The sequence below is a fragment of the Pipra filicauda genome, unplaced genomic scaffold (assembly GCF_003945595.2).
Source record: "Pipra filicauda isolate LSUMZ 115617 unplaced genomic scaffold, ASM394559v2 scaffold312_size1046226_pilon, whole genome shotgun sequence".
Lineage (NCBI taxonomy): Eukaryota > Metazoa > Chordata > Aves > Passeriformes > Pipridae > Pipra > Pipra filicauda.
Window position 1 is genome coordinate 583700 of NW_024104435.1, and position 14157 is coordinate 597856.

Genomic DNA, 14157 nt, shown 5'->3' on the forward strand with positions numbered 1-14157 from the left:
TTACTTCACAAAACATTCAAGTCTTAGTTTTTCTTCTCTATCCCTCTGTTTCACCTGAAATAACATGCAATTCCAGGTAAAATCTGTAGGAATTAGGAATTACCTTAAACCACTGAGCACCAGAGTCAGATCATTTTGTAATCCAGACTCTCTGGTCTTTTCCCTCCCATCCAAAACCCCCATAACTTTGAGAATAAGCAGGATAACTTCTTAGCTCTCATTCTAGAAGCAAAGCAGGCTAAAGGAGTGTGTCCCATTTGTGGTGTTACTCCCATCTTACAACCAGAGTTCACATAGTCAGACAGACTTCACTCCCAGTCTTACTAGACTTAGAAAAAGAACTTTACCACAACTAAAATGATAATTCAGGTCTCTCTGCAAGGCATGCATTATAAGATTAATACTTAATAATCCTGTCAACATTTATTTAAGCTAAGCCATTGGAGCAGAAATTTACAGTCATTTTAGCTGCTTGTTGCTACAAACAGACATTTTATAAATCAAGTGAAACAAATAAGCCCTGCTTACCTCTAGCAGGTGTTATACTACATGAACTATCATCCAAGATCAGCCTTTCAACAGCTTTGCCATTATATTATCAACATAATTGATAATATGCATTTGTGGTATGAAGCACTTATTCACTCTTTGTTCAGAGAACAGAAAAAGACATGGAAAATTCTTTTGTCTGCTCTCTGAAGTAAGACATCATAGCTCAAGTTAAACTTTTTACGCATGAGGTTAGCAGGTTCAGGAGACCTCATACAGGTAAACAGTCTTTTTTTTATACTTTTCTGGCAAAATGAGACTGGAAGAAGGACTTTTTTTTAACAGGGCCATATTTACTAATCACTCACAACCAACCAGTATCACAATACAAAATGAAATAACTCCCCCTGGCAGAGCAAAAACACAAACCCAAAGCCTCTGTAGGTCTGAATATTCTCCTTTTACTTAAAAGCAAACTTCAAAAAGCAAAGACAGGCTAAATCACCTACCTCTAACAACTCACTGCCATCTCACCTCATCCCAGGACAGGCATCTTTTACAGTTCCTGTGAAAAGGCTTGTTGAAGGAAGCAGGGTCACCTGGCCCCAGTGGTGGGGCTGGTAATGAGGCCCAGCTGCATCCTCCGGGTTCTGGAGTCACAGCTCTGGAGAGCAGGCTGACATTTCCCTGGGGAACTGCCTTGTGCTTTGTGTAGCTGCTCCAACCAGTGCAAGTGGGGTAAAAGCAGATGGAAAAAGCCACCTTTTTTGGTGTGGTTTTATTTGGCACACACATGGCCACATAAACTCAGTGTAAGAGGGAAAAGGTAGTTGGACAAAACTGCATCATCTGCTGCTGCACCTTCAAGGCAGAAAACCAGCAGCAAGAAGTAACAGGCAAATAAATAAAAAGTGTCTCAGAGTCAAGAAACAAAAATTCATATTCCTCTGACCGCCTTCTAACATCACTGGAATGCCAGGAGACAGTTTAAGTTTAACATTATCAAATGGAAGAGGAAGGAAGGGAAATGGTAACTTGAATGAGTAGATGTAGAACTGAGAACTCACGTTACTGGCTGAGCTGTGCACGCCTGGGACCATCTCTGGGGGTCAGTCAGACCAAAGATGTGTGTATTGCCACAGAACTTGAGGGCTCATCTCTGCTATCACAAAGGTTTAAGAATAAGTTTCTATTTTAATTACCTCTCCAGGCTTGTGCTTAGAAACCCTGTTATATAATTTTTGGTGTATTTAATATACCAGCTTCTTTGATTTTTTTTTATGCCAGTTATCCATGCATTATTCTCTGGGAAGTTTTTAATACATATTTTTTGACGTTGCCCATGCTATGATTTCTTCTGTGGGCTCTGTGCTTTCCCAAACACTCAGTCTGGAGCTTTCCCAGCAGATGAGACCTATTTTACTTTAACACCTGCTTCAGTCACCTCTCACTTAAGGCTGACTTACATAAGGCTGTCTAAATTATTGCCCTTATTTTACCTTCATCCTTCAAAGAACTGTCTCTCTCAGATCCACTTGGGTCCACTAAGACTCAAATAATAACCTGCTGATTTGTAGATCCGATACTAGTATAGTCTCAGTTTCATCCAGAAGAACAAATAGAGCTAGTTGTTCAGGAAAAGAAGAATTTCAGAGGGAATAAAGACAACTATTGTGACGTTTTTCTTTGAAAACACAGTGCTCAGAAATAGAAGATACAGGCATCTGGGGGAGTTCTTTAATTTTGTGACATACTGCAAACATAAGGGGCTAAAGCAGGCAGAAAAGCCAAGTGAGCTGGATGAATATCCAAACAGAGAAATCTGGCTAAAAGAACAAATAGAGCTGGAATTGTGTGGGGTGCTGTTCCCCACACAACTGACAGCTGTAAATAGAGAAATGCTTAAAAACTGTAAGCTTAGGAATTCAGTAGTTTTTTGGGGCAGTGAAGTGTAGGGAAGGTGTCTCCCCCACAGCTGGTGCTCTAACCTTGGTACCACAGTCCTGTTCTTGAGGATTCCCAGCTCTATTTACCTACTGCTCACATACACCCTGGCACAGTAATCTAGCAAGTGTGTGTTGCTGAAGCAGCTGCTTTAACAAATCAGAGAGATGTTTTCAAATGAGGAGATCATCTCCAGAGAAATCTAAACTTCAATTATTAGGTTTGTTATATAATCACATTAAACACAGCAGGCATCTTCTGATCAGCCTTCCTCTGGTATCTGCCCCTGTTTCTTGGCAGAATTACAACAAACTGGGGCTGTGGGATGGCACAGGAGCCTGTGCAGCCATGAAACCCTGCTGCCACCCACCAGTCTGCAAACTGAAACGGGCTGGGGACAGCAGAGGGGAAAACCTCCAGAGCTCACCACTGCGGGGCCATGGAAAACTGGAGCTCACCTCTGCAGGGAAGGAGAGGTCTCGTTTTCCCTGTCAAGCAGCCTAAGAGGAATTTGCTTTCAGCCTTGACTCAGATTTTGGTCCCTTTCCCTCATACCTCTGCTTCTCCACACGTATCTTCAGAGCCCTGAGGGGGACGTAAGCGCTAAAGCCACAGCAGTGAGATGTTTTATGGACAGGCACCTAAGGAAGAAACAGAGACCCCCTTTGAATAAAGCCCTGACATGCACTGCCTGGGTGCTGCAGACTGACACATATGATGGGATCAAGGGAAAAAGTCTGGTACCTGTCCTGAGGCCCTGACCTGTACCTTAATTCTGGGACTGGGGCAGTGTGTATCCTGCTCTGAGCTTCTTGAAATGGGGCTGGGCTAGTTCCTTCTCTGAAGTGTGTTTTCCAGTAAGCAGCTCCCTACAAGCTCTTGAGTCAACGAAGGTGGCATGGAAAAACAAACAAGAAAATTCAGAAAATCTGAGATCCAGAAACACAGTATCTTATAGAAATCTACACAATGGAAATACCAATAGAAAAGGAAAGAAACAATATATAATCTAATATTTTTAATTTTATGTACAGGAATATAACGTTATGGCAGCTTTGTACATGAAATACATACAGTATTTAAACATGGAAATCAGCTAGGTAAGAATTTACATTAGCAATGAAACTGCTTCATGTGCAGCCCAGTTAATACTTAGTTTAGATCTGTATTTTATTGGGGGGGAGATTTTAATAGTTTACAATCATAGAAACATAAACATTTAAAACAAGACTCTATAAAATAATTTACAGAAACCCTACCGCCTACACTGAGAGAAAGGGTGTACGTCTGTGAGTTCTGTGTGTGAGTAACAAGGTGGACAGATGATGGATCTCAGCCTTATTAAGTATAAAATAATTTAGAAGCAGTTCATGCAATATGGAAGCAAAGGCGTGCCAGTTCCTCCGAGGTCTCCTGCTACCTTGGACATCTACTGAGCATCACATGTGGGCCACTGGACACATGATAATACCATTGCCAGGTGCTGCCAGAGAGCACCAGCCTCAGTTCCTCCAAACAATTACTTACGTAAACATAAATATACAAGTTGATATCTTTTCTACACAGTACAAATACAGCTCACAACTTCTCAGCTGTGCAAGTAGTCGATCCGTATACTTGGAAGTAGGATAACGCTCAGTCCGGAGTTCCATATATTTCTATGTACAGGGGCACTAACAGAATTTCCTTGTTTTCACCAATTTGCTCTGGTATTTCACAGAGTGCCCCCCGTGCCCTATCACGTAAACATCCAGCAGGTAGGACTTGCCAGGCTGCAGGCCCCTGATTGTCTCTGTGGTCACTGCTTTCTGGATGTTCTGGCTGTGGAAGTATTTACAGAGAACCTTGTCCGATTTCTTCCTCGTGTCTGGACCCAAGCACTGGTTCTGCTCCCTTTTCTTCTGCTCTTCATTGTAGTTGTCATCCACTTCCCTCTTGTAGATGCAGAACTTGTTCCTCTCCTGCGTGCCCAGCCAGGCCACCGTGACCGACGAGCACGTGCGGAGCTTGTCGAAGGCTTTGATCCGCGTGTCCTCTGGGAGAGAAGGAAAAGACTGCTTGTTGGGCCTCGTTGTAGCCAGGATCTTCAGCATGGAAGCACCTTTCTTGCTTCCTTTCAGCCTAACGAGATACTTCGCTTTCGCTTTTCCCCGAAGCTGGAACTGCCGCACGCCCTCCACGCTTTGAGACAAGAGAAGTTTTCCATCTCTTCTCACTTGGATCTGAACAGCATCCAGGCACGAATGAACGGAGAAGGTGACTTTTTGGTGGGATGAAACGGGGGCAAACCGCAGGAATTTGGCTCCCTTTCTCTTGATGAAAACATCTGTAACTTTGCCGTCCTTCAGCTCGACTGTTTTCTGCTTGGCCTCCTCCTTGGTCCTGGCGAAGGTGCCGACGTACGCGGTGCTCATGTTGGTGTTGGTGTTCACCGCAAACATGTCAAAGTAGTACTGTGTGTCGGGCTTCAGGTCAGACACGGTGAAGATGTTCTTGTTCCCGATACAAACCTTATGCAGGTCAACCCTGGGCTTTGAGGATGTTTGCCGCCCAAACTTGGACGGTTTCAGGAAACCCCGCTCTTTGCCGGAGTTGTTGTCCGCAGGGAAGCCAAAATGGGCAAAGTCAAACGGACTGAAATCCAGGCCTGGTTTTGGAGCCATCATGAAGGCGTCGTCAGAACTGAGCTTGGCTTCCACAGCGCAGAGGCTTTTGAAGTTGTGCTCTTTGTTGATGACTATGCAGTACTGGATTGGCTGTTTCAGTAGGGAGGCAGTGGGACTTGGCTTCCACGCCAGGGTCACCGTTGTACGTCCCAGGGAGGTGACATCGATTCTGGGATCGTAAGGTAATTCCGGATAAGGCTGGTCCGACTCCGGAGTGGTGGTTGCATACACCTTAAAATGGGTGTCCTTCTCTGTGGACAGCAGATCTAGTTGGTACAGCCCAGATGGGGAACTAGAGGACACAAAGTACTCCACGTCGTTGCCTTTGTAAGAGAAGAGCTCTGTGCCTTCCTCACTGGTAATCTGCTGTTTCTGTTGCTCAAGAGGCTCTGGGTCACCTGCATTACAAGCAAAGAAAAACATCTGTACAGACACACGCTGAGAATATGAGAAAATGGAACTCTAACAGACACCTACATTTTACTACATACAATACAAATGTGAGATGAAAAGAAAGGTTTTGTCTTCTGAGGAAGATGTAATCAACACTTCTGTCAAATCAGAGGGGAAAATTGGTTTGGCACTCAGGTTAAAACCAAACGCAATAGAAATTCTACCTGGCCAGTATTAGCAGAGTGTCATGAATGGTAGCTAACACCTTCCACGGGAATATCAGGCACCCCACCTGGAGATACCACACAGTTCCCCAGGGAGAACTGACTCACTTGCCTGTTCCTGGACATGGGGCCTTGACTTTGACCCTTTAAGTCAGGCTAAAATTTTGTTGCTAAATACAGTGGGGACCAAGGGTGTGTGTACCCTCCCATGTGGTGTGTATGACAGCTTAGCACTTGTGTTGAGAGGCTCTGGAAGCCGAAGCCCTTTTCTCTCCTGAGCAGCAGTTACACGGCTCCAAGTCTACCCCCTCAAAGGGGTGAGCTCAGCCCTGCTGCAACCCCAGCCCTGTCTCTCCAGTTCTTACCTTGTGTACACAGCTCACAGCAAAGCCCCCAGGAAACCCAGTGCCCTCTGTGACCTCAGCTTTTCTTTTTATTTTTTGTAGCCCTTTTCCCTTTCATGTTGCTGCCTCCTGCCCGTTTCCTGCACAACAGCAGGACTGGGGTTGAAGATCCAAACAGCAGGAGACCATAAAGTTGGGCGTGCTGTGAGACTCAGTGTTTGAGGAACCTCAAATCCAGGAGAAAAGCAGGTCTGTGCGGCACAGGGAAAATCGTTTGTGGTTTGTTACCTGAACCTTCTCCACTGGCTTCCTCTGGGAGCTCTTGCACACTCAGTTTCCACTCCAGGGGGGCATCACATGGTGTCACAGTCACTGCTAAGGGAGTGTTGTCCTCTTCAACCACAAAGAAATACCTGGGGGAAGGTTAACAGACCACATGTCAGTAACTCCTGATGGCAGCCAACTGGCAGGGACTGACCTGACATGATTGAGGATGGTCCTGGCGGGACAATGGAGTCAAAAGTGTTACTGACAGGCAAGTGTGTGCAGAGGGAATGTGGGAAGGCCGGTGGGCGAGAGCTAAGGAGGTGAGGGGAGTCCTCCCACTCAGACACCGGGGTACAGTTCACACTTCCTTATCAAGACACATTTTTTACCCCTACACTAACTGTGTGCAGTGTGAATAGTCACAAAGGTACGAATGAGGGAAATGGGATCTCCCACGGAATTTAGGGATATGCTCTTCAAGGCAGGACACACATTTATGCTATGTCCAGGTAAGGGCCCTAGAAGCACATATAGATACAGACACATCCAGCTGCCCTCCCACATCCCCACAAGCTCTAAACATCATCTATTGTAAAGTATTTCTCACGGATGAAGGCTGGAGGAGAAATGTGATATGATGGCAATGCTGCTCTTCCTTGAAGTCTTTGGAGCCTCAGGTTCTTCCCCAGTCTAAACTCAGTTTTTTCTGGAAGTGGGGAGTTCAGATCAGACTGCCTTACACTGCTACTTTAAAGTTCAATATGAAATAATGAAGAGAGACAAGTGTGGTCGGCTAAGCCTGTAGTTTCTAATTTCCTTCCCTCTCCCTTTGCCTCCAGACATGGTTAGTGGCCCCACTTCAGGGAAATTCTGTGGTCTGTGGGAGCTCTGGGCTTATCCCAGAAATCAAATAAATTGGACAGGCCCTCAGCTGGGGAGGCCAGATTGGAATGGAAACTCGCATAGTTAGTTACTTCACCAAACAGAACACTGGCATTTGTATTTCTCTGGTTTGGGTCCAACTTTTATTTCAGCAAACAGAGCTACTATCTCCAAAGTACGACCTCCTCCCCTGAGCCAGGCAGAGGTACCTTTTAGGGGTGTCTCGGAACAGGTAGCTGCTGATTTCCGCTCCATCCGGGATGACGGACGTATCGTGAAAAAACGCTTTGTCCCGGATCTGCATTTGGAACAGCTCCTCATCCCTGGTTGGGAACTTCTGGGGCCTGGAGCCCAGTGGCAGCAGCAGCAACAGCAGCGGGCAGTGCAGCAGGAGCATCCTACAGCAAAGACAGGGAATCCCACCTCAGGAGGGGGCACCACGTGCAGCTGATTCCCTGCTGAAACGTGGGCGTTCCTGTAACAACATCATATGAGCTTTTGCAGGCACCTTCCACCTTGAACTGCAGCTGAAAGCAAGCCCATGCACTGCTTTCAAATGTTTATCTCTCCCTGTCACTACCAAAAGCCTTCCACATACTTGGGTAGAGCCACAGCTTGATGTTTTGCCACAGCAGAGACAGAGCTCGCTGGACTTGGGAGCTAAAGCCAGCACAGAGCAGACGGAGGGGACATCGGCCTCGCTCTCCTTAGGAGATTTCGTTTGGGCTTCCAACAATCCTTTGGAGACTAAATACTTCCAGGGAAGTTGTTCTTTACAAAAACAGTGAATTAGGAAAACATGTGATATAAACCCACACATATTCAAAGCACATTGGTATTAGCATGCAATTCAGCAGGGCTTAATCCTCAAGCCTGATGGGAATTGCAAAACACAAAAGCAGAGAATCCTTTACAAATTAGGCACAATAATTCATAATCTCAGCCTTTCATTATTATGTCTACAAGTAGGTCAGTAAGGACTACCCGAACACATACAGTGGGACAGGCTGGAAATCTCCTTTCAGTACAGTAGATGATCTCGTATATAATGGTTCTGGTATGGGGGGAGTAGGGGGGGAAACAGTCCATTTTTGGTACGAGTATATCAAGTTTAAATTGCTAAATGATAACATTTTTTTCAAATTAGGGGGGGGAAACAAAGGAGGTTTAGGTCTTTACCTCAACTGTGTTAGCACTGGCTTTGGGGAGAAACATGGTAAAAAGCTGAGCTGGCAGGAACAGTTTTATCTTGTCCCTTGGCTGAATGTGCAGTCAAACACTGCTCCTGTAAGGTAACTGTGACTTTATAACAAACCCTTTCTTTTTAACTTTAAGATCAAATCTACTCTTGAGATTGGGGTTTCCACACACACACACACACACACTTGACCCTTCTCTAATATTTTATGCAAAAATAGCAAACATAAAGCTCCTTGTTCCTTCCATCAATGCACAGGTCCCCTCAGCTCACCCCTCCTACACACTCCCCTCTCCTGCCCTCCACTGTCTCTGGCCCCGTTATCTCAGATGATTCTTGCCCTGCTTTCTACTGTGTTTTCCAGCTCCTGCTGTCCAGCTCAATCCCTGCCCTCCATCTATTTTCCCATTGAAACTGGTGATGCAAGAGGGAAGAGAAAACATGGAGCAAATTCCAAAGCATCCGTAAGCCACGAATGACGCATCCCAAACATTCCCTCACAGGATGCAATTTTATCTTCCCCTCTTTTCACTCATGCCCTCCTCAGCCTTCTCCCTCCCCGGTCTGACACATATTCCTGTATCTGCAGCCAGATCCTCCCCTCCCTGAGTGGAACACCATGGGAAGATGAAAGCAAAAGCTTCTCCCAGCATCATGTCCCAGGTGGGCAGGGAGAGCCCCCTGCAAGCCCCCGAGTGGTGAGCTACTTATACTTAAAACCAGATTTAGCTTTCCCAGCATTTGTCAGATTTTATCCCAACCAGCTTTTGATGGCAACAGACATATTTCCTCGAATTCAGACTGAAGTGTTGATACTTATCAGAAAACTCAATGGCATTTGACCTTTTGGAGCAAAGATCCAAAATACTTGCTGACTCGAGTCACCAGAGTCAGCAGAAACCTCCTCTCACACAAAGCAGGATGAGTTTCGTGTGCTCTAACATGCTGTTTATTGATTTTTCGAGTGTTATCGTTGGCCAACAGGGAAGAAATTCTTTCCAACTTAATCACAACAGTTAGAGCAGATTATTTGGTTAGGTAAGAAACTCTGAGGCTTTCTGCAGACAGCGTCCTCCACGTGAACCCCCTGAAACTGCAACCTTGTGTATTCCCATAGTCAGTCCCACTGCAATGTAACCTTTGTTAAAATAAACCATTCTGATTATAGGCTAAGCTTCACTTCTTAAATAATTTCACCAGTTAATGTGCTTAAAAAACTCCCATAAACAGTGTTTCTGTCCCCATTACCAACCACAGAGCAGCCGTGAGGTACAAATTTGCCTCTGATTCCTTTATCTAATTGTAACAGCATTTTGGCTTAAAAGTAACTGCAAGGAGACACATCAAGGTTAGTTCTGTGATCCCTGCCCATCCCATACCGAAATACCTGGAAATACCTCAGAAAATGCACTTGCTAGATGTGAGCCTGTGAATTCTTGCTCTACCCCCAAGCCCACAGAAACTTCCATCAAATGATTTTCTTGCCTTGGATTTGTTTTTAGAAGCCAGGTACAAGCTAAGGCCCAAGCACTGCACTGCTAAGCCATTCAAATTATGTGAAATATGTTGTGTGATTTTTTTTGCTCTCTAGACTGTGCCACCTCCTTAAATGCCTTTTATTCCCTTTTCTACAAGTTCATCTTGTTTTCTTTTCTTTTAAACTCCGAGTCAATATTTTATTGATATATTCCTGCTGACTGGAGGGATTTGCCTGCTGTTTATCACTGAATTTAAGAGAGTGCCAAAATAAACAGTCCTAAGTGAAATAATAAGCACCGTTTTCCTTCTCCAGGATTGCAAAAGTGCCCTCTAATGGCCCATCTTTACCTCTCCCTTTTTTCCCAAACTCTCTCTCTAAACTGAGCTTTAGCTCCAGAGGGAAAAGTCCCACGGACTGAATCACTCTGGGGAGCCAGACTGTGAGCAGGGAGCATCCAGGGGGTCCCCATCTCCTCTCCCAGTGGACAAGGCAACCCGGTGTTGCCTGTAGGCCACTGGGACACGGAACCCAGGGCAGGTGGCCAGGGTTTCCTTGGATTTTCACCTGGAATGCAGCAGTCCTGTCTCCAGGTGAGCAGCTCCTGGGCTACACAAACACTCCAGCAGCAACAGCCACACCTCAGGAGAGGTTTGCTTAATAAACCTGGATGTATTTACCTAAGTAGATCAACAGATGATGAAAAATACATGCTGTACATTGGGATATGAGTTATTTTAAACACTTCAGAATTTACCACCTTGGCAGAGGCTTGTGTTTTTTTTCTTCTGCCACAAAGAATCAGCCTGGACATTTTATAAATTCCAGTTAGAGGCACATACACATGGAAGTTATTGCTAAATCAGATCACAGGGTTTATGATGATTACAATGAATTCCTATTTTTTAAAAATTTCCACTCAGGCAGTGAGCCTTACCCGACTTTTCCAAAATCCCACCTCTACAAGCCCTACACAGCCCTCTGTCCTGCCTTTAAGACCTCTGCATAACAAACGTCATCTGCACAAAAGGCCTGCAAATCTCTAGGTAAACTGCAATTATAAGCAGAAGAGGAGGGGATAACGGGATTTGCAGCTGGCTCAGGTTCTGAGTGGAGGGACAAATTAGCCAGAGCCGTGGCAGCACCTCACAGGCTTTTCCCACCGCCTGCAGGATCACTGGGGTGGGCACATCCTCAACCAAAGCCAGAAACAGGAGGCCTCGGGGGAAGATTAAATCACCCCATTTTTGATTTCACTGCTCAAGACTACAGTATTTTCTGACTGCCCCAAGCACGACTGTCCCTGAATATACCCACGCTCCATAAAAAGGGAGCAAGAGTACTGGATTCACCACATGCATGACAGTCATCTTCAACTGCCTTGATCTGTGGAAATCATTTGCTTTACCCCTCCACTGTCTGTAGTTCACAGAGACCTGTAAAGGATTTACAACAGCAAAACAAAAAAGATCTGGGTTTACCTGAAGCAAATTCGTCTGGAATAACCAAACCCTCATGTTTAATTACAGAGAGTGGAAAGTGCATGGCTGTAATTTAGTGAGGATAATTTCAAGGCACTGCCTGACACAGTGCTTTTGTGTTGCATTTCTTCTCTTTTTTATTATACGGATGGTTGACTTTTTTCCTCCTTACATCCTATTTTTAAACTCTGGCGTGCTGGGGTGCTGGGTTTTTTTTGCTGTTTACATTACCCATGCTGCATCTCATAATAAGCCTGCAGATTTATTGACACCATTTAAGTCCAGCTTTGGAAATAAAAGGGCACTGTGTGACTTCTTTGACTTATTATAGGAATGCTGCAAGTAAAGAGGCAGTGAGCTTTTCCATTATACACTTCATTTCCAGCGATATATAACACAAATACACGCGCCTCAGCACACACAGTTATCACCTGAGAAACAGAGGGGTTGAAAAGCACCTACCAATTTCGATTGTAATACAATTAGTTATTTTTAAAAGTGCAAACAAGAAAAAACAATGCCTTTGCAACCAAAGTATTTACTGGGAGCTGCGTCCTTTGTTTGCTTAGGGGGAGACCAGAGGGGAAAAGTGAAGGGCTGCCATTTAATGCTCACTGTTCCCTGAAGGATCTGGAAAACGTTTGGTACGCTTTTCATTTGGGCTTTTTTGTGGTTTTTTTTTTTTTTTTAAAGCAGCACTTTTGAAAACTTGTTGTCTGGTCCTGCCTCGTGCCTGGGGGAAATCATGGGCCAGGCAGGGCTGTGGGAGCTCTCCTGGAGCTCGGGACAAGGAATGCAGCCCTGACAGGGACGCAGGGGTGTATCGCTGTCTCTGTGGATTTTAAAGGCAAATATTTTTGTGAAGTGCCACAGCCAGCTTGACATGGCAGCTCCCGTTGGCAGGACCAGCTGTAACTGGGAGGGCAGGAGCATTTATGGACCTGTAATCCGTGGATTAAAGCTCCCTAAGTCCGCACGGACACGATGGACTATAATGGTGCCTTTGAAGCATTTAGGGTCCACCGTGTCAATAATCTGTGGATTAACTGACTGCCTCTTGCAATTCCAATTCAACCCACAATTTTCCTTTGCTGGGAGTATTGTTTTAGCAAAGCAATCACAGTAGCATAGGAAAAAAAAATCCAAGCACGTGAAAATAAGAAGGTATGAAGAAATAAGGGTACATTTCCACCAAATGCTAATGAACAACAGTGGTAGGGAGCTACAGCTTGGGGGAGAGGTTAACTCCAAAGGGCTATCATTGTAAAATGCAGAGCTGTCTCAAATTAGACATGTTGAAAAGCAAACATACTCAGGGAGATACGGTATCAAAAAATCAAATTTTACATGGACTATTTTGTTTCTAAACCGAGCCTTATTTGTTTTTCCACTTTTAGTGGAAACAGATCCAACTCTGATTACATCAAAATCGTCACCCTGGAGCTGATGGTGGCTGGATGCTTCAAACACCAGCTGAGCCAGGAGATACCATTTGGGAGACTGGAGGAAATGCCTCATAGTTTTCCTTTTTTCAGTCGGAGACCACATACCAGCACTTCTCCCCTTCACAGCCACCTCGACCCAAGGGAGTGTCAAAGGCAAACAAACAGCAGTCCCCGGCAGCCTCTGGTACAATGCTCAGTTGTTCCGTCCCTGCGAGGGATGGCAGCGGCTTGGGAAGAAGGGATGTGCTGGAGCACTGGGTGGCAGCCAGCTGGCAGCCCTCCCCCTGCCCAAATTATACTTCCCTTGGCCACTCCTGTGTCCTTACTGTCATACCTGCTCACCCTCCCAAACCTCTAAGTGGCTGGATGTTGCTCCTGGAGAGGGCAAGCGTCACGGGACGGGTCACTGGTCCCAGCTCTTCCAGAGGAAAATCTCATGTCAGACTCAGAGGAATCTTTTCCATAGTCTCGCAGGGGTCGAGCCCCAGTTGGAGAAACGAGGCAGAGAAATCTTAGTTTGCACAACTCCAGGCTGTTTAAGATAACCAACCCGGAATGCCACGCAGCCCTACCACAAATCTTTCATCACAAGAGCTGGAGGTGTTTTATAATGGAGAGTAATTATTATCCCCTTGTTACAAGCAATAAAAGTAGGGCAGAGACTTTCCTTGTTCAAGGAAATCCCAATATAATCCCTTCCTTTAATCATAAAACAATAGCTACTTTCCCCGGCCAAGTCATTCCGCCTTCAGCACAGCTCTCCGGGTGTACGTTGCTCTGTCTCCGTAATGAATTTCAGCAAGGGGATTAGCGGGGAGGAACATACGAACAATTACAAATTACAACCAACACCAGCACATTGGGATTTGGGACAGAGTTTCCCACTGCTTCTTTGGAATACTTCAGAACGACACTATGAGCAAGAGCCCTTGCCAAAACCCACGAGGGGCGGGGATGACTGAAATGTCAGGGCGTGACAAAGAGCAGGGACAGAAGTGGTGTCCGTGCATCCCGCTGTCGCATCCTCACACCGCCGGGGCTTACAGCTGGAAATCAGAAGGGCTTTTGGAAAGAACTTAAAACACAAACCCAAAGTCATTACTGCATTAACTACCGGAGGAGTTAAAGTGGTTTGAGCCATTCCTAGGGCCTGGGGAATACCGCTCGCCTGGAGGCTGCTCATGGACAACAAGGTGTTGGATAAAGTAGAGAAAACAAGGGGCTGGTGCAGGGCAGGGAGCTGTGGGAGAGGCAGGGAGCTGCAGGTCACCAGAGTGACTTGCAGAGCAGGAGCAGGGGGAAGCCAAGCCTCAGGCAGCTCCAGCAACAACCAGAGCACTCACACTT

General features: G+C 45.6%; 1 protein-coding gene across 2 annotated transcripts in view; it reads right to left on the reverse strand.

The window, feature by feature from the left end:
• Nucleotides 1-3436: 3436 nt before the first annotated feature.
• NDNF (neuron derived neurotrophic factor) overlaps nucleotides 3437-14157 on the reverse strand; it is a 36085-nt gene continuing 25364 nt past the window's right edge. For both annotated transcript variants that reach the window (XM_027741895.2, XM_027741934.2), the window contains 3 exons: nucleotides 7419-7607; nucleotides 6349-6473; nucleotides 3437-5497 (listed from right to left, as the gene is read on the reverse strand). In XM_027741895.2, the coding sequence (XP_027597696.1) occupies nucleotides 4107-5497; nucleotides 6349-6473; nucleotides 7419-7607 (1705 nt within the window). In that variant the 3' untranslated portion in view covers nucleotides 3437-4106. The remainder of the gene's footprint in view (nucleotides 5498-6348; nucleotides 6474-7418; nucleotides 7608-14157) is intronic.